General features: G+C 37.4%; 1 protein-coding gene across 1 annotated transcript in view; it reads right to left on the bottom strand.

The window, feature by feature from the left end:
• Positions 1 to 26744, bottom strand: part of brp (ELKS/RAB6-interacting/CAST family member bruchpilot) — a 461964-nt gene that overhangs the window by 138092 nt on the left and 297128 nt on the right. The window contains exon 2 of the mRNA XM_090387273.1: positions 4765 to 4917. Within this exon, the coding sequence (XP_090243399.1) occupies positions 4765 to 4917 (153 nt within the window). The remainder of the gene's footprint in view (positions 1 to 4764; positions 4918 to 26744) is intronic.

Raw genomic sequence — 26744 nt, 5'->3', positions numbered from 1 at the left:
ATGCTGCTGCAACAGGATCTGGAAAGGTTGAGCAGATGGGCTGAGAGGTGGCAAATGAAGTTTAACATTGACAAATGTAAAGTACTACGTATAGGAAGCAGTAATCCCAGAGTAACGTATCAACTTTGTGGTACCACACTGACAGTGGTAGAGAATGAAAAGGACCTGGAGGTAATTGTGCAGGCAGATATGAAGTTCTCCAAGCAGTGCAGACGGGCTGCAAGAGTAGCTCATGGTGTCTTGTCAATGATATACAGGAATTTTTCTAGCAGGGATAAGGAAGTGATTATTACCTTGTATACGGCAATGGTGAGGTCAGGCCACACCTTGAGTACTGTATACAGGTCTGGAGGCCTAATTTTAAGAAGGATGTAGAGTTGTTGGAACGAGTACAGAGAAGGGCAACAAGATTAGTGAACAGGTCTGGAGGCCTAATTTTAAGAAGGATGTAGAGCTGTTGGAATGAGTACAGAGAAGGGCAACAAGATTAGTGAACAGAACAAAGAGTTGGTCTTACGAAGAAAAGCTTAAGTTTTGCAAATTACAGTGTCTGGAGACTAGTCACCTGCGAGGCGATCTGATTGAGGTGTATAAAGCTTTGAATGGTTTGATCATGCTCAATGCTGATAGGATTCTTCCTCTTGCTCAGAATAATAACCTGAGAGGGCATAAATTCAAACTGAGGAAAGACTGTTGTGGGATAGATGTTTGCCTTTAGCCATCAGGTGGTTGATTGCTGGAACAAACTTCCATCTGTTGTTGTAAAAGTTGATAGCTTAAAATAGATTCAAGGCAAAACTTGACAAACATTTGGAGCGAGGGGATGGGTGAAATAAGGGTTTTTTTTTTTTTTTTTGACTGATGCTATATAAGCTTGCTTTCTTGCATCATGTGCACTTGCTCATGCTAATTACAGTTGAGATAATTATCCCATTTTACAAATCGTGGTGAGACCACACCTTGGATATAGTTTGACCATACCATCCACAAGATGCAAATATAGAGAGATTTTTTTACAGAAGTAACTTCAGTTTGTAAGTTGCAGAGTTTGAAAACTAGATATTTTAATGGGGATTTTATTGAGGAGAGATTAAGAATATCGAGGTAAGGCCATATGAGATTGAGTATCTTAAGGTAAGGACTTAAACAGAGTGAGCAAACTTAATGACAGGTGCATATTTTTACCTTTTGTAATGACACAAACAAGAGGATATAGATAGGAAAAGGCATGAAGGAAAGAGAGTTGTAAATCAGATGTAAAAAGTTTGAATTTAGGCAAAGAATAATTAACTATAAAAAGTTACTACCTTGCTTGCTAAAGGCTATGTAGATAGCTTATGTAGATTTTAAAAATGAGATTGAATATATATTTGGAAAAAGTAAATAACATATAAAAACAAAAGAAATATTTTATTTTTATTTATTTGCTTCGATAAGATTTGCTTCCTTTCATTGTTCTGCCATCTTAATACTTAAATAAAAGCTTACATTGAAATTCTTTAATTTATACATTAAGGAACTTTAATGCTATCCAGTTTCTTCTGGCTAAAAGCTAAACTGTTAAAAAATTCTGGATTTTGAGTTCTAAAAATAAGTAGTACTGCAGCATAGGGGCTCAATGAGCTGAATCTAAGATTCCAGAAATTTTTTTATCAGAAATAAATCAAAGAATTTCTCAGCTTTTCAAGAACTTCAATTTTGTTCCATTTCAAACATTCAATAGTTGAATAACATGATTGCTGGAGGAGCCAAGTCATGAATTTTAAGTGCCCAGATGCAAACAAGAAAATGCTGTACCTACTCACTACATTGAAACTGTTCAAGTAATAATGCATTTATTTGTTGTTACATCACTGCATGAAAAGTTCCCATTGATACTGTTTATTTTTCCTTCTTGAGAGCTGGTCTCTGGATGTGGTGGCTTTCATCTTAATACTATCCTATGTGTTGACGATTCATTATTATGGAACCCATAATTACCATTTAGAATTATGTCATGAATACACAAAGTAAAAAAAAAAAAAAAAAAACAGTATCCAGGTGCTACACAACACTAACAGTAAGTCAAAACATGAAATCTGCCTATTTCTGATATAGTGGCATGGCATAACCTCTAAGAATTTCCTAGTTCCAAATATACTTCTCTGATTACATTTGTTTTCAATCCAATATATAGCAAAAAAAAAAATAAATAAATAAAAAATATCTCCAAATAAGAAAGGTGTTCACTATGGGGGGGGGGGGGAGAGCGAGAGAGACATAACATTATTATCATCCTGTATACATATACAACTTAGCTTTCCTATGCAATATTGTGTATTCATTTTCCTAAACAATCCATGGAAAAATATTTACCCAACCACAATGATGTCGTTATGTAAATATTTTTCTGCAATTGATCTTACTGAACCACTGGAAACCCATGCTTTGCAATTGCTTAGTAAAATCAATTTTTTATATACCTAGGAATGTTTTCTTAGCTGCTCATAGTGTTTTAAAAGTGTTTGATTTTTATTTCTTAAGGATAACATTGTACTGGATTATACAGGATTTGCAACTTCTTTTATATAAGCACTTGCCATGACTATAACTGAATAGACAGTCTACAAGTACGCACACCATGTGATATCTCAAGCTATAGTCACACACACACACACACACACACACACACACACACACACACACACACACACACACACACACACACACACACACACACACACACACACACACACACACACACACACTTTGAAGCTGTAAAAGTAACATATCACAAAAAATTGAAATAGATACAGTATTTATAATATGTAGTAGATACTATTTAATACCTACTCTGACTCCCTCATACATTCTGTGTCTCTGTGCATTTGAGTCTTTAGGTTCAAAATCACTGAATAACTAATAAACAGCTCTTTTCCCTCCCCTGATGACATTGAGAAGATAACATGGCAGTCATTGTCCACTATCCTTGACTGGCTAGAGCTTTCATCTTTTGAGTCCAACCTCCCTCCCTCTTCCTCTTTTTCCGAGCATTCCAGCTATGACAAAATAACAGCAGCTGCAATGTTTTTTGCTTGACTGAATACAGCATGCACCTCAAGAACTAGTATTTAAATCAACTGTTTCCAAATAACGCTGTGGAACTGCAGCACCCCCAGCTTTTTAAATCTTAATATACAGTCAATGGAGTTATATGAAATTTTGTGAAGCACAATGCAGCACAATGAATATTTTTATTAACAGATCCCGCATATAGTATGCTCATCCTCTATTTCCAATAATCATTTCAATAATAAACAAATAAAAACACAAGATCATTTTCAACTTTGAAGTTGAACCACAGATGGAGCTGTGTGCTATGCAGTTTCATATTTAGACCCCAGTGGTTGAGTCAATGCTTAGTTGGCAGGTTGCCAATGTGCAATTTTAGAGGTGATAAAATGAGGCAAAGGAACTGCAGAGAGAGAGCAGTGCACCAAACTTGAAAGAAAAAGTTATTAATCTATTTTCAACAAATAAAAACCGAAACATGGATTTTATTTTTAAATAAAATTTCAAGATTACTCAAGTCTGTTAATGGTAAGTGTCCAGTTAATGTTTTATAGTATTTTTAACATGCTCATTATTATTACTATCCGTCTACATGTCTTATAATCAAGGCAATTTAATGTAACTTTAATAAGCAGCACCCCCATACATCAGAGTCACAAGCCGCTACTGCTCCTTAGGTCATATATCCTAAGCATATAAACAGAGAACTTACATTTTCTATTACAACACTGGTATAGTTCAAATGATCAATGGATTTATTTGAGCCTGAAAAGTTTTTTTTTTTTTTTATGAAAACCCCAAACACGAAAGGTATCAAAACCTATAGTACTTAGTACCGTGCATGGGTTGAAGGAGAAGTATGGGGGAACGGGGATGCCGGAAACTTTGCTCTAGAAATTAAACATGGGTTTCACCACTTCAAGCCTCCAATAAGCAAAGTGGTGGTATTTCACCGGTTGATGAAAGTCATCGACCACCTCCAAAGTTACTATATTGGCTGTCTTGATGTAAATAATTAATGATTGATTTTTATAAGTTAAAATTACTTTATCTGTCATATGTATAACCCATCATATTCAGGTTGCAGTTTGTCTTTTTTTTTTTGTACTCTTATTGCTCATCCACAAGAAGAGTAACAATTGAAAAACTGCTTTTCTTTTGAAAGCTTTATAAATCTGTCATTCACAGAACTTAAAATATAACACAGTAAAATAGTGTTGTTCAAGAAAATACATGCATGTATTAGAAGTGACTAGCAATTCTTAAGTTATAAATTTTGAACCTTTTTTTTTTTTTACTTGTAGCACCCTTCCTGATCAACTTGAAATTAATGAAGCTGAAGAAAAGGAGTCACAACTCAAAATGTGATGTGAAAAAATAAACTATAAATTGTAAAAAAAAAAAACCTTCCCTCTACCATCCATTATTAGAGTTTTACTAGTTACACTTTCCTTGAAAAAAATATATGTCCCTTTTGCAATTTTTGCTATACAACTTAAAAAATGAAAATTTCTGAGTCATTTCACTCTTCTTGTGTATGAGCAAAATATGTAATATAAATATAAACAGACTAACAATTTCACAAAAAAGTATCAACTTAAAAATATAGTTATCCAGAAATATAAAGAAAAATGTTAAAGGGGTAAACTTAAGTTTCTACTGAAACACTGAAGAAACAATAAGGATATTTATTTCACCTAAATGCTGTGTTACCTTAATAGTTTCCCTGAGAAGGTAAATTTCTTTGGTCATATGCTCCTTCTCTGTATAAAGAGCTTCTAGGTGTTGCTGAATCTCAGCATCTGGATTTCTCATGTGTGCAAGACGTAGTTCTTCTTCTAGTTGCTGTATTAATACTGCCTGCTTCTGAAGAAAAACGAACAACTTTTAGGGAATATTACTGGTAATATATATTTAAAAAGAAATATATTGCATACATACATACAATGAATAGGACAAACAGCATTAAAAATGGGTGCTACACATAATAACAATATGGTTTATGCTTAATCATTCAGCAGACAGACTTTATAATGAAGTAAATATAGTAAATTGTAAATGCTGCTTGTTTGGGGAAATAAAACATTTCATGAATAGGGTGGTTATGTATGATTATTCCTCTTTAAAAATATATTTTTATGGTCAAAGCTAGTCTAAGCACAATAAAATACACCTTATTCATTCATTACTGTATTACAGTATTAATTTTGAACAATAATTTTTTCAAAAGTAAAGAATTTTAGTGTGATGTTTGTTATTGCATGCTTTTGTCAAATTCTTGACTTTCACATGTTTTTTTTTTTTTTTTTTTTTTTTTTATGATTGTAGATGTTTCTGTGATAACATAGGATGCCCATGCAGATATAGCATTAGCATAGGCATGTGATGCAAGAAAGCAAGCTTATATAGCAAAAAAAAAAAATAATAATAAATAAATAAAATAATGATAATAAAATAAACCTTCCCATCCATTTCACATAACCATTCACTCCAAACGTTTGTCTAGTTCTGCCTTTAATTTATTTAAGCTGTCAACTTCCACAATGACAGAAGGAAGTTTGTTCCAGCAATCAACCACCTGCTGGCTAAAGGTACATTTCTGCACATGTATTGTACAACTGTCTTTCCTCAATTTGAATTTATGTTCCCTCAGGTGTGTAGTCTGAATAAGAGGAATAATCCCATCAGCATTGAGCTTGCTCAAACCATTCAAGGCCTTATCACCTCAGTCAGATAACCCCACAGGTGCCTAGTCTCCAGACACTGCAATTTGCAGAACATAAGCCTTTCTTGGTAAAAACAACTTTGTCCACTCACCAACCTTGTTGCCTTTCTCTGTACTCATTCCAGCAGCTCTACATCTTTTCTAAAATGAGGCCTCCAGACCTGTATGCAGTACTTAAGGTGTGGCCTGACCACTGCCTTATACAAAGGGATAATCACCTCCTTATCCCTGCTAGCAAAATTCCTGTATGTCATTAACAAGATCCCATGAGCTACCCTTGCAGCCTGTCTGTACTGCTCAGAAAACTTCATATCTGACTGCACAATTACTCCCAGATCTTTTTGATTCTCCACTACTCAAGTGTTGTTGTTGTTGTTTGGTTTTTAGGAGATTTAGCAACTAAGGCCATATTGCTCTGGGGATATGCGGTGGCCATTCTCTAACCTTTCCGCATCCTCCGTATTTGGTGGTCATGGGCTCGAACCCCGGTCTAATCAAGAAGCGTGTGCTATGCACTGCTGCTCCTGCCCACCTGGCTACGGAGGCGCCATACCCAAGTGTAGTACCGTACAATTGGTATGTTACTCTGGGATTGCTCCTACTTTACAGTAATCCCATATGCAGTACTTTGTCAGTGCTAAACTTCAGTTGCAACCTCTCAGCCCATCTGCTCAACTTTTCTAGATCCTGTTGCAGTAGTGTACTGTCATTAACAACCCTACCCACCTTCATATCATCTGAAAACTCGGACATTACTGATATACCTTCATCAATATCATTGAAAAATACAGAAAACAACAATGGGCCCAGCATGGAACTCGAGGGATTCCACTAATAACATTAGTCCATGAAGAGCAGTGTCCATTGATTAGGTATTCTATATTATTACTGAAAAGCCATGCTCACATAAATAAGTAGATGCAGCAGGAAGGAAGGGGTACCCCTGCTATGAAGTTTCAATATTCATTCTGTTTCTGTGCAAATTTGAGTGTGTCATTATTAAAAAAAATAATAATAAAAATTTATATAATTTTGAAGAACTAATATTTTTTCTTTCAATATCAAATTTTTTGCTATGCATGTATTTTATTAACTATAATGATGAAGTATGTAGATCCTTATCTAGGGTGTCAATACCAATTTTTTTAACAACTGGTGTGCCTCACTTATTCTTTTACAAGCCCACTAATAAATATAATAGCAACAGTGTTGTGTGTTGTGTGTGTGTGAGAGAGAGATAATATATCTATGTAGTTCGTATTCTTGAATCAAAGAGACAGTTAAAATTATAAAGTCTGACAGTATCAGGAGTGATAAAATGATGCAAGGAAATATGCTTAGAGAACGTCAACCACAGGGGAAGAAAAATTAAAATACCCACTTTATTTGTTCATCCCTTCAAATAATTTGTCTCAACCTGCTTGAAATTTATTTAAACTATGCATTTCCACACTATCAGGAGGAAGTTAATTTTACCAATCAATTAGTCTCTATTGAAAACAAATTTTTACACATCCATCCTGCAACCATTCCTTACCAATTACAAATAGTGAAACAGAGTGGACCAGTAAATCAGACTGTCTCATAATGGGGGATTTTTATTCTCCAGATGTTAACTGGAACTTGCAAATTTGGTCATCATACACACACTAGCAAGACTATTGTGGATTTATTGGATGGCTGTTTTATACAGCAGCTTGTTAGACAGACAACAAGATGAGCCAATATTTTTAATTTGATTATCAGCAGTGATTCTTCGTGCTTCTGTTGCTGGTAAAAGACCCACTGGGTGAAAATGATCACAGTGTACTGATGCGAGATTTACTTAAAAACATAACTACTGGAAGAGAAAAGGGAAGGGCTTTTATTTTCTTAAGGACGACTACAGTGGTCTAATATAGTTTCTAAATTCTGTGCATATATTTCTTTTAATATGGGACTAACTGATGATGTTACCAACAGCAAATTCTAAATAGGAAGCATTTGGGGACATAATCATAGAAACTAATAGACTTTTCATACAAACAAAGAAATACTGTTCAATGCTTAGACACAAATGGATGTCAGATGAGATGAGATTTTTGGCAGAGAAGAAAAATGCATGATATGCATATAAAGTATCATGTGATACACAAAGCTCTGGCAGATATAAACTACTCTGTAATCAAGTCACAGAGAGGGTTAGGAAAGATAAGTCAGATTATGAGAAGTCTCTGGCAAAGGAGGTTACCACAAACCGAATAGGTACTTGGCATCTACATTCACACATGAGGAATTCTTTAGGGAAGGGGATACCATAAGTTTATAAAATTCTAATAGGATGCTAAATGATTTTGTGATAATTGAGAAGAAAGCAGAAGATAAATTGAAGCTGAACATAAAAAACACACCTGGAGTGGATAGGATCTATCCAGTTATATTAAGGGAGGCAGCAAAAAAACTGAACAAACTCTTAGCCAAAATTATGAATGCTTCTTTGGATTCAAGGACCTTGCATGTACAGGAAATCTGCAAACGCATCCCCAATTCACAAATGATGATAAAAAAGTTACACGAATAATTACAGACCTGTTAGTTTAACATCTGTTCCGAGGAAAACAACGGAGTCACTCTTTAAAAAAGTAATTAGCATTAGCATTAGTTGAGGCATATGATGCAAGAAAGCAAGCTTATACATCACATCAGCCAAATAAAAAACAAATCAACCCATTTTGGCCATCTGGTCACACCAAATGTTTGACTAGTTCAGCCTTAAATCAAACTACCAGCTGGCTAAAGGCAAACTTCTGCACATCTGTTGTACAACTATCTTTACTCAATTTGAATCTATGCCCCCTCAGATTCTTAGTCTGAGCAAGTGGAAGTATCCCATCAGCCTGATTAAACCATTCAAGGCCTTATACACCTCAATCATATCACCTCGCAGGTGCCTAGTTCCAGATGCTGCAACTTGCAGTACTTAAGCCTTTCTTCGTAAGAGCACCCCTTTGTTCCTCTCACCAATCTTGTATCCCTTCTCTGTACTCTTTCTAGCAACTCTACATTCTTCCTAAAATGAGGCCTCCAGACCTGTATGCAGTATTCAAGGTGTGGCTTGACCACTGCCTTATACAAAGGGATAATCATCTCCTTGTCCCTGCTAGTAAAATTCCTATACATCATTGACAAAACTCCATGACCTGCTCTGGCAGGCCATCTGCACAGTTCAGAGAACTTCACATCAGACTGCACAATTACCCCAAGTATTTTTCATTCTCCACCTCCCTGAGTACCACACAGTTGGTACGTTTCTCTTGGGTTACTGTTACCCATATGCAGTACTTCGCATTTCTCAATATTAAACTTCAGTTGCCACTTTTCAGCCCATCTGCCTAACTTTTCTAGATCCTGTTGCAGTAGTATACTGTCTTTGGTGTCATTAACAACCCTGCCAACTTTTCTATCATCTGAAAACTTGGACATTAAGTCTGATACACCTTCATTGATATCGTTGATAAATACACAAAACAACAATGGGCCCAGCACTGAACCTTGCTGAACTCCACTAATAACATTAGTCCACGTAGAGCAGTGTCCATTTATTATCGCTCTCCTCTCTGCCATTTCCCACTCAACCATACCTTTATCCATTGCAGCAACTTGTCCTTAATGCCATACCACTCCAATTTGTATAGCAGTCTTCCCCGTGCATCAGTATCAAAAGCTTTCCTGAAATCCAAGTATATGATATCAAAATTATTTTTTGCCTCCAGTTCCTTTGTTATTGCATCGTAGTACCCAATCAAAGTGAGGCCTAAATAGCAGAGTGGTCAGGAGCTGGATTGCAGTGAGACATGCTCCTTGAGTGAACTGAGGTTAAACACCTGACTGCTAAATACAGTCAATCTGCCAACCTACACTGGACAAGCATGGCAGATTATGGTCTGTTTCCCTCAACATGAATCACTGAGGAGGCTTGCATCCTGCAGTGTGCATTGATAATGGCTGCATTTTACCTTTTACTCAATCAAATTAGTCAGAACAAATCTCCCCTTGACAAATCCATACTGACTGCAGTATAATTGTATTTTTGTCCAGATGGTCCTCTTATTAGATCGGCCCTGGAGAGATTGTGTAAGGCTCACAGGGTAGAATTTAATTCAAAATGGTCTGTGCTTGTTGACAGGGGAGACTGCTTCTACAGGGATGGTTGTTGTTGTTGTTGTTGTCATTATTTGGTTTTTGGGAGCATCAGCAACTAAGGCCATATTGCTCTGGGGATATGCAGTGGTCATTCCCTAACCTTTCTGCATCCTCTATATTTGGTGATCATGGGCTCAAACCCTGGTCTAATCAAGAAGTGTGTGCTGCGCACCGCTGCTCCTGCTCACCTGGCTACGGAGGTGCCTACAGGGATAGGTAGGACCAGATTTCCCATTAGGCACTATAGGCACTGTGCCTAGGGCCTATGACAGTTTTAGGGCCTTTGAAGGAAGGAAAACAAAAGTAAAAAAACAGGGAGGAAACGTTTTTCAGATTTAAAAATAATGCAAGTATAAAACTTCAACATTATATTTGAAATTAAAAGGAAACAAAATCTACAATATCTTGATTACTTGTAACGTTTCTTAAGATTACAAAAGTTTCTTGCATTGGCTTCTTGTTGTAGCAAAATCTTTAATAACCTAAAAGTCTATATGACAAGTAATATTGTTCTCAATACACAGAAGTGCCAATGACGATAAGTGATCTTGGCTCATAGTTGAGCATACACAGTTCTTAATCTGCTTAAGTTCTTAATCTGCTTAAGTTTAAGCAAATTAAGAACTCTCCTTCAGCATTCAATTTGATTATGGATAGATAAATTCTTAAAGATATGTGTATGTTTGGGAAACTAGTAATCAGTTTATTTTTTATTTGTGCCTTTATTAATTCTGCCACAGACATTTTGTCCTTGTATAGTGGTGAAAACAACAGGAATTCATCAATGAAGTCTACATCTAAGTCAGACGAGTAGATGTTGACTAGTGCTGTGGTTTTGGATCGAATTTTTTCTTTTGACATAGATTTATCTATAAGAAAACCGAAGGTATCATGCAATGTACTGTATGTAGCACATCGTTTTGTCATTTCTGTGATTAGTACATCTACGGTACGATAAAAAACTTGAATTCAAAAAGTATCTTTTGCACTCAGTTCTGTTGGTTCTAATTCCTCTGGTGTTTCATCAAACGGTTTCTTCCTTTTCTACTTTTGGTCTTCATATTGTCTGTAATTATAATTTGGAACAAATTATTTTGCCAATTTTTCAAAATCATCAAATCTGTCTTCATCTCGAACGTCAATCAAATAATCCAGAAGAGCATCATATAATTTCACAATTACTCATAACTCAATTCCAGGTTTTTGAATTGCTTCATTTGCTATATCTATGTTTTTTTAGATCTTCCCAAATGACAGTCATTAGGTGGCAAAGGAAGCAAGCAAACCCTTAGCCATAATTATGAGAGCATCCTTGGACTCAGGGAAGGTCCCAACAGACTGGAGATGTGCAAATGTATCCCCAATTCACAAAGGGAGATCGAAGGGTGACAAGTAATTACAGACCAGTTAGTTTAACTTCTGTTACGGGTAAAATAATGGAGTCACTGGTTAAAGATGGATTGCAGGATCATCTAGACAAGACTGCTGCAATAATTCAGACATGGCATGGGTTTGTTAAGGGAACGTCTTGTCTGACAAATTTGATTCCGTTCCAGTGACTCCATTATTTTAACAGGCACTTCTGTTCCAGATAAAATAATGGAGTCACTGGTTAAAGATGCATTGCAGGATCATCTAGAAAAGATTGCAGCAATAATTCAGACACAGCATGGGTTTGTTAAGGGAAAGTCTTGTCTGACAAATTTGATTGTATATTATGATGTGATTACAAAGGAACTGGATGCAAAAAATAATTTTTATATCATATGCTTGGATTTCAGGAAAGCTTTTGACACTGTTGCTCATGGAAGACTATTGTACAAATTGGAGCAGAATAGTATTAAGGGTAAGTTGCTACAATGGATAACAGGATGGTTGAGTGGCAGAAGACAGAGGGTGGTGATCAATGGGTGCTGCTCTCCATGGACTAATGTTACTAGTGGAGTCCCACAGGGTTGAGTGTTGGGTCTACTGTTGTTTTGTATATTTATCAATGATATTAATGAAGGTATGTCAGGCTTAGTGTTGAAGTTTCCAGATGATACAAAGGTTGGCAGGGTTGTTAATGACAGTAATGGCAGTGTGCTACTGCAATGGGATCTAGAAAATTTGGGCAGATGAGCTGAGAAGTGGCAACTGAAGTTTAACATTGACAAATGCAAAGTACAGCATATGGGTAGAAATAACCCCAGAGAAATGTACCAACTGTGTTGTACTACACTTAAGGTGGTAGAAAATGAAAAAGACCTGGGAGTAATTGTGCAGTCAGATATGAAGTTTTATGAGCAATGCAGACAGGCTGCCAGGGCAGGTCATGGGGTTTTGTCAATGATATACAGGGATTTTGCTAGCAGGGAAAAGGAGGTGATTGTCCCTCTGTACAAGGCAATGGTCAGGCCACGCCTTGAGTACTGCATACAGGTCTGGAGGCCTCATTTTAGGAAGGATGTAGATTTGCTTGAGCGTGTACAGAGAAAGGCAACATGACTGGTGAGGGGAATAAAGAGATCCTCTTACCAAGAGAGGCTTAAGTTTTGCAAATTGCAGTGGCTGGAGACTAGGCACCTGCAAAGTGATCTGATTGAGGCGTATAAGGCCTTGAACGATTTAGCACGCTGAATTCTGATGGGATCCTTCCACTTGTTCAGATTACGAACCTAAGGGGGCATAAATTCAAATTAAGAAAAGACAGATGTAGAATAGATGTGTGGAAATTTGCCTTTAGCCAGTGGGTGGTTAATTGCTGGAACAAACTTCCATCTGTCGTTGTGGAAGTTGATAGGTTAAAACAATTTAACGAGGAACTGGACAAACATTTAGAGGGAATTGTTTTGTAAATTTTTTTTTTTTTTGGCTGATGCTGCATAAGCTCATACACTTGCTTTCTTGCATCACGTGCCACTACTGCTACTACTACTATTTGTTCTTCACATTCTGACATATCAATGAGTGCAGCACGAATTTTACTGCAAATTTTTTTTTTTTTTCAATGATCTCGCAGCATTGTAACGTGACGACCATCTTGTGTGCGTCTGATAGATTTTTGATCAAGATTGTATTCTCCATCATACTCAAATTAGACCATCTTTTGGTGAGGCTGCAAATAATGTGTAAAGCAATTGCAAAATGCCGAAAAAATTAACAGCAACCAAACAGCTTTCTGCGGATGTGGTCCCTACTAAATTAAGACTGTGCGAAGTACATGGAACTCATGCTGCTAGTCTGTTGACTTCCTTGAATCTGGCTTGGACTCCAGAATACATCCCACTCATATTAGCAGCATTGTCACATGACTGAGATCTGCAATTTGCTACATCTATTCCATGTTTATCAAGAACAGGTGCTACTGTGTCAAACAGATATTTTGCATCGTGCTTTTCAATGGAAACAAACATCAAGAAACGCTCACGTACTTTGCCATCTTTTGATACATAACAAATAATAATGACTCATCTGTGTGACTTATATATCAGGAGTTGAATCTTCATTTTACTCAAAAGCATTTTCTTTTTCTTTTTTCATAACCAGATTGGTGTTTTCGCGTATGTCCGTCAAACACAGTTAATGCAATAAATTATTCTAGGATCAGAATATGAAAAATGGAATATAGCTCACCAGTCTTGTTTTAAAATGCAAACTATTTTCTTAAAATAGTAACACCACAAACTTATTCCCCTATGTACTGCCGCTCCCTTTACATACAACTCCCATGTATTTATGAATACAACTGTTTTGAACAGGAGAATGCACATTTAACTCTCTACGAAAGATGTCAGTTTAACAAACTAAGCATGAGAACAATCAATAGACTTTCATACGTGCATGCGCTGCTGCACTGATAAACTGCTCACTTTTGAATTACATCAAAAGATGTAATTCACAATCTGTGTTAATACAGCATAATTTATTATAAGAAATATTTTACTCCTCTTTTCCCACTTTTCAGAATAAAAGTTCTAAGGCCTACAAACAATAAAATCCAGCCCTGGGGATGGGGTACATTTAAACAGAAAGGGAGCAAGAATATTTCCTGATGCTATCAGGCAGCGTTAGGTGGGTCGGAAAACTGCTAGCTTTGGCGGGGATTCACAGACTAAAAGATTAACGGTAGCCGCAGGCAGAGGCAGAAGTGATTCTTGCACTGCTTCTATTGTAATGAGCAGCAGCCTCAAACCATTCCCAGCACACTTCATCAAAGCCTCCTGTGGGCTTCTCTCAAAAGGATTTCAGAAGGATTTTAATGAATCTGATGCTAAGAAAACTCCAGGTCTTGATGGTATTTCTCCACTTGTTCTCTAAACCTGCACTCCTGAGTTAACTCCTGTTTTGTATCGTATTTTTTCACTTTCTTATTTCAAAGGTGTTTTTTCTTCTGCTTGGAAATTTGCTCATATCCAGCCAGATCCTAAAAAGGGTGACAAATCCCTTCCATCCAATTATCGTCCCATTGCGATTACTTCTACTCTTTCCAAAGTAATGGAGAAATCAATTAACCGCCAACTCTTAAAACTATCTGGAAATCTTTCATCTGATCAACGATTGCCAGTATGGATTCCGTCAGTGTCGTTCCACTGGTGATATTCTGGCTTATGTTACCCATCTATAGACAAATTCAATGGAAAAGTTTGGTGAAACTCAAGCACTTCTCTTGACATTTCAAAGGCTTTTGGTCTCATTTTGCATAAGGGTCTTCTAAATAAGTTTCCATCCTATGATTTTGCCAGCTGTTCTTTGTAATGGGGTATCAAGTTTTCTCTCTAACCACTCACTGCAGGTGATGGCAGATGGCGCTCTGTCATCTAACTTGTCCACTAATGCTGTGTGCCCCAAGGTTCAGTTCTTTCTCCCACTCTTTTCCTCTTGTATATTAATGATCTTCTTCCATTGACCAGAAATCCTATCCATAGTTTTGCTGATGATAGCACATTGCATTCCACCTTCCAGTTTGAGAAACCTTGCCCTGCTCAAACAACTGCAACTTCTCAAGTATCCACTGCCAAATCCTTAAATTCTGATCTCCAGTGGGGCAAAAATAACTTAATTTCAATCCTTCTAAAACTCAGTCCTGTCTTATATCTCACAAAAATGATTCTTCTGGTCCTATGCTTATTTTTGATGACACTCCGATTTCTAAGCAAGGGCTTGGGAATTACCCTGACTAATCTCTCTTGGCATAAAACACATTACAAATATTGCTTCCTCTGCATCTAATAAACTGGGTTTTCTCTTTCGCTCTCGTTACCTTTCTTCCAACTGTTGTCGACTCTGCAGAAATCACAAATCCGCCCTACCATGGAATATTGTTCTGACATCTGGGGCGGTGCCCCCAAAACCTCTCTCAGGCTTCTAGATTCCATTCAAAAGAGGGCAGTTAGGTCAATTGATGTCTCATCTCTAACATAGTCTCTCCACTCTCTGTCTCATAGACTTTATTTCTGTTACATGCCTTTTCTATAGATACTTGCATGGCACTGTTCTTCTGAATTGGCTTCTAAAATTCCTGTTCTCTCTTTCAAAGCAATCCGAACATGTGCCGCAACCAGTCAACATCATTTTGCTGTCCATGTTCAAACTCACAGAATCAACTTTTCTTCTTCCTCATTTATTCATTCAACTTCTTTTTTCTGGAACTACCTTCCTTCATATGTATTTCCTGAAAATTACAATCTACAGAAGTTCAAGTTTAATGTCAACAAGTATTTCTTTCAACTTTTCAATCCATTCACAATACTACATACTATAGGTTCTAAAAAAAATAAAAAAAGTACCTATACATAACAATGATCCTTGAGAATGAAAAAAAATTTAGTATGGAAAACATATTTAATATGATATACTGCAAGATAGTAAACTAGTCATTATGGGAGATAATGACTAGTTTACTATCTTACAGTAGAATAGTGATGGTGTACTTATAAACAGCAGAGAAGGCATAATTCAAACAGCAGAAGACTACTATAGAGAATTATACAAGGAGCGAGGGAATGATGCCAGCAGTGGGGAAGATGGATTGCAAAATAGCAACACATACGACATACCTGATATTCTTCCTGATGAGGTAGAACATGCATTGAAGAAAATGAAGAATCAGAAAGCCCCGGGGGAAGATGAAGTTACTGTAGAGTTGTTAAAATTGGGAAGAAGAGACATAACACAAAAACTGGCAAGGCTCTTCACAAAGTGCATTAGAAAAGGTGTGACGCCTAAGCAGTGGAATAATGCAATCATAGTTTTGCTGCATAAGAAAGGAGATAAATTAGAAATTGGAAATTATAGACCAATTAGCTTGTTATCCCACATCTACAAATTGTTCACAAGGGTCATTACTAACAGATTAGAAAGAATATTTGATGAGAATCAACCGAAAGAGCAAGCTGGCTTTAGGACAGGATTCTCAACTATGGATCATCTTCACGTAATGTCACAGCAAATGGAGAAAGCAAATGAATATAAAACACCATTATGCCTAACATTTGTGGATTATGAAAAGGCATTTGACTCCATACAGCATAAGGCAATGTTTCGGGCACTGGAAAGACAAGGCATAGATACCTCGCATATTATGATTTTGAAGAAAATATATGAGAGTACTACCTCCTTTATTAGACTAGATAAAGACAGTAGGAAATTTAAAATTGAGAAAGGAGTCCGACAAGGAGATACAATATCTCTGAAGCTGTTTACTGCTGCCCTTGAGGAAGCTTTCAGAAGATTAGACTGGTCGCAGAAAGGAGTCAATGTGAACGGAGAGTACCTAAACCATTTACAATTTGCAGATGACATTGTGGTCATAAGCCATGATCCCAAAGAATTAGAGGAAAATCTTAATCAGTTAGTAACCATTTTGGACTAAAGATGAATATGGCTAAAACAAAAGTAATAATGAACAGTATGCCGCAGAAAGAGAAAAAATGATTGAAGGAGCAGTAATTGAAAAGGTGGAGTCATATATTTATATAGGACAAGTTATTAGCTGTAATAATGATAAATGGCTGGAAGTCAAGAGAAGAATAAATTTTGGATGGATAGCATTCAGGAAATATAGTCACATACTGAAGAGCAATATCCCAGTTTGTCTGAAACGTAAAATAATGAACCAATGTATACTCCCCCACCATGACTTATGGAAGTGAAACTTGGGCACTCACCAAAAGAATGGAAGAGAAGCTGAGAATGACACAGCGAAGAATGGAACGAATTATATTGGGAATCAGACTGTTAGATTAGAAGAGAAACACATGGATTAGGCAGCAAACTCAAGTAAAGGACATTCTTATCAAAACTAAAGAACTAAAATGGTCTTGGGCAGGACACATAGCTCAAAGACATGATGACAGATGGATTAAGAAAATAACAGAATGGTACTCAAGAGGAGCTAGAAGAAAACCTGGAAGACAAAGGCGGAGATGGATAGAAGAAATTCATGAGTTTGTGGGTAGTAAATGGATGGCCAGTGCTCAAAACACAAGTAACTGGAAAGTTGCTGGAGAGTTGCTGGAGTGGATTGAAACTGTCTGATGATGATGATGATTACGATGTGGTCACAAAAGGAACTGGATTCAAAAAATAATTTTGATATCATATACTTGAATTTCAGGAAAGCTTTTGATACTATTGCACATGGAAGATTGCTATACAAATTGGAGCGGTATGGCATTAAGGGCAAGTTGCTGCAATGGATAAAGGAATGGTTGAGTGGGAAATGGCAGAGAGTGGTAATAAATGGACACTGCTCTTCGTGGACTAATGTTATTACAGGAAAGCTTTTGATACTGTTGCACATAATAGACTGCTGTACAAATTGGAGCAGTGTAGTATTAAGGGCAAGTTTCTGCTATAGATAAAGGGATGGTTGAGTGGGAGAAGACAGAGGTGTTATTAATGGACACTATTCATCATGGACTAATGTTATTAGTGGAATCTCACAGGGTTCAGTGACAGACCCATTGTTGTTTTCTGAATTTATTAGAGATACTGATAAAGGTATGGGGGGGTCCCCAGTATCTGAGTATTCATTATGCCAGTCCCCGCTGTTAAGAGTTGCCAATAATACATAAAAAAATACGAAAACATAAAAAATATATCTATGTACTTTGTTTCGACTTATTGAAGCAACCCACTACAGGTAAGTATTCTGTCCCACTCTCCTGTGAGCATCCTGTTGACTCGACTCCCTCTACCTATGGTCAGTTTCTTTTTACTGTTGCTTGTAGTAGATGCGTCTGATATTTTTGATAATTTTTAAGTTAAGTGGATTCTTAGTTTTCTTATTTTTATTAACCATTAGTACAAAGCAAAGTAATGATGATAAAACATTCACGAAAAAAAGAGGGAATGCAAAAGTTATTTTAGAGGTTAAATTAGAAGTTATATGTCATAAAAGAAGTGGAGAACAAGTAATCGACATCGCAAAACAGAAAAATAGTGTAATTTCAATAAACTTTACTTACCCTTACATTGTTCACCATATTATAATAAAATATGTCTAATAAAATAATTGTCTCATTTTTCAGTTCTTTCAATCCATTTTTTACTATGTAAAAGTAAAAATGTACACATAATACACATTAGGAAAATTTGATCCCCATTTTAAGTGGAATTTTCTGGACTCTAATATGTCTAAGTTTGCAGATGACACAAAGGTTGGCAGGGTGGTTAAGGACAGCAATCAAGGTAAGGGGTGCAATAAGATCTAGGAAAAATTAGGCAGATGGGCTGAGAAATGACCACTGAAATTAAACATTGATAAATACAATGTACTACATATGGGAAGCAGTAATCCCAAAGTAATGCATCAACTATAGAATACTACTCAGCTTAGTGGAAAATGAAAAAGTACTGGGATAACTGTGCAGTCAGATATGGAGATCTCTGAGTCTGCCCAGAGACCTCCATATCAACACAGCCGTATAATGTGCTGCCATAGCAGTCACTAGGATTAATGGAAGAGAAATGAGAAAGCAGCAGAAGAACCAAAACAAAGAAGGAACCACCAGCTTGGGAACGAAGACTTCACTAGATGATAGAAAAAAATAAGAGTTAAGATAGTCCAACTGACCCAGTACCAATGGGGATAATAGGAGTAAGAAATTGATTGAAAAGTGAAAAGCAACCTCAAGAGAGTCAGCATCCACAGCAAACAGGAGACCAAAAATCAGAGAATACTTGAATGCACTGAAGCAGACCCTCTTTGCACTCAGCAAGAGACTATGCTGATACAAAGAGAGCTCCTACAGGAAAATAAACAATTGAATCTTAGATGAAAACTAAAGAGCGTTCCACAGGACTCTTGGAGAAGACACGAAAAACGAAAATGAACCACCCAAGCAGAAGACAACTGAAGAGTTCTGGGGCAACATATGGAGCAGTGAAATAAGACATAAAAGCTGAGTCAGTGGATAGAACTAGAATGGAAGAAAACCAAGGACATACAAGAGATGAGAGAGTGGGAAATTCAGGAGGAAGAAGAAAAACAGTCAATTAGGAAGTCCGACAACTGCCAAACCCCAGGAATAGCTAATGTCCATAACTACTGGTATAAGAAGCTCACTTACATGCACACTAGCACCTAGCAGAGCAGTTCACATGAATAAGGCATCTAGAGACAATCCCAAAGTTTCTCACTCAAGGAATCACATTTATGAAGGCTAAAGACCAAGATAATCAGTAAGATACAGGCAAATCGCCTGTCTCCCAACAACACTGGCCAGCTGCATATTCAGGAAGACATCAGACCACTTGGAGAGCCAGAGCATAATAGCCAAACAGCAAAAATAATGCAGAGAGCAATTAGCCAGAGATGCCACAGTTATAGAACAAGCTTACAAGAAGTGCTGCAACCTGTACATAGCCTACATAGATTACAGCAAGGCCCTTAATTCTGTTCCTCATAGTTGGCTAAAAGACATGCTCAAGATCTACAAGGCAAATCTGACAGTGACAAACTTTCTAGAAACTACCATGATGAAACAGAGTTCCACCATCGAAGTTGAGAATCACAACCAGACCAATCCCCATCAGGAGAGGAATCTTTCAAGGACAACAGCAAATATGGATATAACCTCAAAGAAGGAAGGAAAAAAACTGTACACCCTCTCCCACCTGATGTACATTTTTTTTTAATGAAAACCCTAAACACGAGAGGTATTAGAACCTATAGTACTTAGTACCATTCTTCGGTTGTAGGTTGTGAGAAGACGAAAGAAGATATTTGTTGACATCAGACTTGAACTTTTGTAGAGTGTAATTTTCAGGAAATATGTAAGGAGGAAGGTTGTTCCAGAAAACAGCTTTTGAATGAATAAACGAGGAAGATGAAAAGTTGGTTCTGTGAGTTTGAAGTTGGACAATAAATGGATGTTGGCTGGTGGCAGCACATGTTTGGACTGTTTTGAAAAAGAGAGAGGGAATTATAGAAGCCAATTCAGAAGAACAGTGCCCATGGAAGTATCTGTAGAAGAGGCATGCAGCAGAAACAGTATGTATATGAGACAGCGAGTGGAGAGACTGTAAGAAATGAGTCATTAATTAACCTAACTGCCCTCTTCTAAATGGAATCTAAAAGCCTGAGAGAGGTTTTGGGGGGCACTGCCCCAGATGTGGGAACAATATTCCATGGTAGGGCAGATTTGCGATTTGTACAAAGTGAACAGCTGTAAGGAAGAAAAGTAAAGACGAGAGAGAAAGAGAAAACCAAGTTTTTTAGATGCAGAGGAAGCAATTTTTGTAATGTGCTTGTGCCAAGAGAGATTAAAAGTCAGGGTAATCCCAAAGAGAGATTAAAAGTCAGGGTAATCCCAAAGAGAGATTAAAAGTCAGGGTAATCCCAAAGAGAGATTAAATGTCAGGGTAATCCCAAAGAGAGATTAAAAGTCAGGGTAATCCCAAAGAGAGATTAAAAGTCAGGGTAATCCCAAAGAGAGATTAAATGTCAGGGTAATCCCAAAGAGAGATTAAAAGTCAGGGTAATCCCCAAAAGGGATATATCATCCAGCACAGAAATCGGAGTGTCACCAAAAATAAGCATAGGAGCAGAAGAATCCTTTTTGCGAGATATAAGACAAGACCGAGTTTTAGAAGGATTGAAATCAACTAAGTTGTCTTTGCCCCACTGGAGAATTACCTGGAGATCAGCATTTAAGGAATTGGTAGCGGATATTTGAGAAGTTGAAGCTGATTGAGCAGGTCAAGGTTTCTCAAAATGGAAAGTGGAATGCAATGTGCTATCGTCAGCAAAACTATGGATAGGATTTCCAGCCAATGGAAGAAGGTCATTAATATATAAGAGGAAAAGAGTGGGGGACACAAGCATTAGTGGAGAATTTAGAAGACTGAGAGCCATCTACCATCACTCTCAGTGAGTGATCAGAGAGAAAACTGGATAACCAATTACAAAAAACAGTTGGCAAACCATAAGATGGTAGCTTGTTTAGAAGACCTTTATGCCAAACATGATCGAAAGCCTTTGAGATGTCAAGAGCAACTTCTTGTATTTCACCAAACTTTTCCATTGAATTTGTCCATAAATGAGTAACATAAGCCAGAATATCACCAGTGGATCGACATTGACGAAATACATACTGGCGATTGTTGATCAGACGGAAGGTTTCTAGGTAGTTTAAGAGTTGGCAGTTAATTGATTTCTCCATCACTTTAGAAAGAGTAGAAGTAATTGCAATGGGACAATAATTGGATGGGAGGGATTTGTCACCCTTTTTAGGAACTAGCTGGATATGAGCAAATTTCCAAGCAAAAGAAAAGACACTTTTGGAATAAGAAAGTGAAAAAAAAGGTGGTAAAGAAAAGGAGTAAGTTCAGGAGCGCAGGTTTTGAGAACAAGTGGAGAAGTACCATCAGGACCTGGAGCTTTCTTATCATCAAGATTCGTCAAAATCCTTCTGACATCCTTTTGACAGAAGACCACAGGAGGCATTGAATGGAGTGGGTTGGGAATGGTGGGAGGTGTTTTACCAAGATCATTAATACACGAGTTGGAAGGAAATGGGATGCTAGCAGGTCAGCTTTATCCTTGACTGAAGTGACAACAGAACCATCTTGTTTTGACAGAGGTGGGAGCAGAGTTGGGCAAAAGTTGTCGCCAATAGCTTTGGCAAGAGACCAGAATGCTTGGCTACCATTAGGGCAAGAAGCAAGTTTTCTACTCGTAGCCTGTTCAAAATCTAGTTTGGACTGATTAATAACTGCTTTAAAATTGTTGCGAGCTTTGGTGTAGGCAGAAAATGAAACTGAAGAACTGGAAACAAGCCAATTACGATATGTAACGTTCTTCTCTTGAACAGCCTTAGCACATTTATTGGGAAACCAAGGTTTATATAAAGGACAAGATTTTAAAGTGCAGTGTGGAGTAAAGGATTCCATTCCTAGAAGAATAATTTCACTGACACGATCTGAGCAAACATCGACATCAAAAGTTTTGAAACAGTAATCCGACCAAGGAAAAGAAGAAAATAAATCTTGTAAGTCATCCCATTTTGCATTCTTGTAATGCCAAACAATACAGGTTGGGAATACTGTAGCCATGAGATAAAGGCTCCACTGGAGAAGAGACAATCACCAAGTTGTGATCTGAGGTGCCTAAAGGACCACTCACTTTGACCGTGTACTTAGAAGGGTTGTTTGTGAGAAAAAGATCAAGTGTGTTGGCTGTATGGTTAGGATTGTCTGGTATCCTTGTAGGTAAATGAACAATCTGTGCAAGGTCATTAATAATTGCAAAAGCCTCAGCATCTCTACCAGCTGGGTCATTGTGACTATAAAACGGAAGCCAGCTGGAGTTGTGAACATTAAAATCACCAAGGAAAATTACCTCACTGTTAGGAAAGTTGGACTGGAGAAAGTCAAGTTGGAAAGAGAGGGTCAAAGAGCTCCAAGTGATTAGTGTAGTTGGGAGAACGGTAGAGACAACAGATGAATTTGACACAATGAGGTAGAGGGATTTTAAGCCAGAGAAGATCGAAAAGAGGAGATTCCAAATTACCAAGTCTCTGACAGGGAATATCGGAATGGACATATGCACAAATACCACCTTTGAGGCAAAAGGAATCATACAGCGAATAATTTGGGTAACTGAGATGAGCAGTAGTTGAATCAACTGATAACTGAGATTCTGTCAGAAAACGTACATGGGATTTGGCAGACTGTAAGTGGAAATGGGCATCGTTGAGATTAGAATTGAGACCACTTATATTTGTGAAATGAACTAGGAAGTGTTTGGGAGGTTTAGATCTTTTTGCAGATAAGCTTACTGTATTAGTTTGACAATTCATGATGTATTCAATAGTAAGAAAAAGTTGTCGGGGGGGGGATGCTGTATGAAGTAATAATTTTTGGATATGCCGTACACATGGTAAGAATCATTATCTAATGAACCCATTATCTAATTTTGGTTTCTTTAAAGTCTAATGAAAATAACTCCTATAATGCAAACAATGTAAAATCCTTCTAGATTTTTTACAACTGATTGGTGTCCTTTGTGGCTGTCTCAACCACTTAATTCAACTTTTTTTTTTAAACTTGCCCTTATCGAGTCTCTCCAGAAATGCAAACAGCTGAACAAACACAACTGGTTTCTCGGGAAGCATACAACTCAACAGGTGGAAGTGTTTTACTACATTAGCCTACTAGCTACAAGCATACATGACCAATGCCCATAGCACACTGCAATATGCCATGGCCACAGACTATGTTTTAAAGAGGAAAGGGAGTGAGTCAGTTAATCCTGTTAGTCCATTAAACAGAGGTAAGTTAAGAAGGCTTTTACTGTACATTAAAATGCCCAGTGCCTTGTCCAGGTATCATCGTAAGGGTGGGGGGAGCATGGTGACTAGACTTTTGAGTTTTTTTTATTTAGAACACTGCCTGCATTCTTTTTCCTTAATTTAAATTTTTTGGTTGGGGAGGCAAATTCTCCCTCTGCCCACCCCTGAAAATGCCTGTCACCTCTGTGAAGTTTTAACCTGGTACTAGGTGCACGATACCTAATAGGTGTCCTGCAAGAAAAGTTGTGTATTTATTGTTGGTTCGAGATTAATTTCTAAAACTTTCTCTATCTCCTTAAATACAGTTCTTTTTTTCCCAAGTCCTATTTGAAGTAATATTTTCTTGTTTTTTCCAGATTAATAACGTGAAAGAACCTCTTTGGTGGCATGCCTGTTTTTTAACCTTTTGTGCTTGGTAGGCTTAGGTGGCAATAAATAGGACCTGCTCCATTTCATGTTTATATTTCAACAAACTGGTTCTAGTTCAAGATTACCCACCAGTTACATTCCATAATTTTATAAATATAACATTGTCCCAGTTTCGAAATGACGTTTCAGGGCTTCTGGTGAATAATTAGCTGTAAACAATTGAGAATCATTCACAGGGTTTGTTTCCTGCACTTGTAATTATTTTTGTTAGTTTTTTTGACTTTAGTATGTACTCCTATACTCCTATTTGTCAAGGCACCTCCTTAGCCAGGTGGGAAGGAGCTGCAGTGTGTAGCACACACTTCTTGATTAGACCGGGGTTCAAGCCAGTCACCACCAAATACGGAGGATGCGGAAAGGTCAGGGAATGACCACCGTATATCCTGGAGCAATATGCCCTTAGTTGCAAATGCTCCTAAAAACCACTTGAAGTGTTGAAAATGAATTTGAAGTGTTGGTCAAGACATCAAAGGCGGATATTGTTGGGATAGCAGAGACGTGGTGTCACACAGATATAAGGAATGCTGAACTGGAATTTGGGGAGTACAATGTGTACAGAAAGGATAGACAGGATAGAAAGGGAGGAGGTGTTATGCTGTTAATTAAGAAAAACATAAAATCAAAAGAAGTGCATCCAGTTGATATAGATGAACAGTGCACTGTTGAGTCAGTTTGGTGTGACATAAGCACTGCGAAAGCAAAAATAAGAGTAGGAGTGTGTAATAGGCCTAATGACTCGAATGAGTACAATGAACAATTGTACAGAGAAATAGAGTGGGCTAGTAAATCGGAATGTCTTATAATGGGGGATTTTAACTTCCCAGATATTGACTGGAACTTGTGGGTTGGTCACTCACACACTAGTCAGACTTTTGTGGATTTATTGGATGATTGTTTTCTGCAGCAGCATGTTCGAGAGACAACCAGAGAAAGTAATACTCTTGATCTGGTTATCAGCAGTGATCATTCGTGTATTAAGAATTTGCAGATAAAGGAACCACTAGGTGGCAGTGATCACAGTGTACTGATGTGGGATTTACTTAAAGATTTAATTACCGTCAGGGTTATAGGAAAGGGTTTTTGCTTCCGTAAAGGTGAGTACAGTGGTCTCCGACAGTTTTTAAATTCTGTACAGTGGGATCAACTGACGATGTTACCAACAGTAAATTCTAAGTGGGAAGCATTCAAGGAATTAATCATGGAAGCTACTAAAAGTTTCATACCTGTTAAGAAATATTGTTCAAGGTTTAGGCCTAAATGGTTATCTAATGAACTAATGAGACTCGTAATAGAGAAGAAAAATGCATGGGATGCATATAAATTATCAAGCGACTCAGAAGCCTATGGCAGATATAAGCTAGTCTGTAATCAGGTCACAAAGGAGGTTAGGTAGATTACGAGAAATCCTTGACAAAAGATGCTAAGAAAAACAGCAAGGATTTCTTTACTTATATAAACTCTAAAAGGAAGGGAATGAATCTGATTGGTCCACTTGACATCGATGGTTCGACTGTTGATGATCCTGCCCAGATAGCAAACAAACTGAATGAGTATTTTGCATCTACAGTCACACATGAGGAATTATTAAGGTTTGAAAATGGCAGAAGGTTATCAAATTGTAGCAGGATACTTAATGATTTTGTAATAACTGAAAACAAAGTGGAGGAGAAATTGTTGAAGTTAAACATAACAAAAGCACCTGGGGTGGATGGGATCTATCCAGTTATATTAAAGGAGGTGGCAAAGCAACTAAGCAAACCCTTAGCCATAATTATGAGAGCATCCTTGGACTCAGGAGAGGTTCCCACGGATTGGAGATGTGCAAATGTATCCCCAATTCACAAAGGGGGATCGAAGGGTGACACGAGTAATTACAGACCAGTTAGTTTAACTTCTGTTCCGGGTAAAATAATGGAGTCACTGGTTAAAGATGCATTGCAGGGTCATCTAGACAAGACTGCAGCAATAATTCAGACACAGCATGGGTTTGATAAGGGAAAGTCTTGTCTGACAAATTTGATAGGATATTATGATGTGGTTACAAAGGAACTGGATGCAAAAAATAATTTTGATATCATATATTTGGATTTCAGGAAAGCTTTTGACACTGTTGCGCATGGAACACTATTGTACAAATTGGAGCAGAATGGTATTAAGGGTAAATTGCTACAATGGATAAAAGGATGGTTAAGTGGGAGAAGACAGAGGGTGGTAATCAATGGGTGCTGCTCTTCGTGGACTAATGTTATTAGTGGAGTCCCACAGGGTTCGGTGTTAGGTCCGCTGTTGTGTTGTATATTTATCAATGATATTGATGAAGGTATATCAGGCTTAATGTCGAAGTTTGCAGATGATACAAAGGTAGGCAGGGTTGTTAATGACAGTAATGGCAGTGTGCTACTGCAACAGGATCTAGATAATTTGGGCAGATGGGCTAAGAAGTGGCAACTGAAGTTTAACCTTGACAAATGCAAACCCCAGAGAAACGTACCAACTGTGTGGTACTACACTTAAGGTGGTAGAAAATGAAAAAGACCTGGGAGTAATTGTGCAGTCAGATATGAAGTTTTCTGAGCAAT

This window comes from Mastigoproctus giganteus, chromosome 13 (genome assembly GCF_048544385.1).
Source record: "Mastigoproctus giganteus isolate SK-2022 chromosome 13, ASM4854438v1, whole genome shotgun sequence".
Taxonomy (NCBI): domain Eukaryota; kingdom Metazoa; phylum Arthropoda; class Arachnida; order Uropygi; family Thelyphonidae; genus Mastigoproctus; species Mastigoproctus giganteus.
This window is presented reverse-complemented; position numbering and strand designations above follow the sequence as displayed.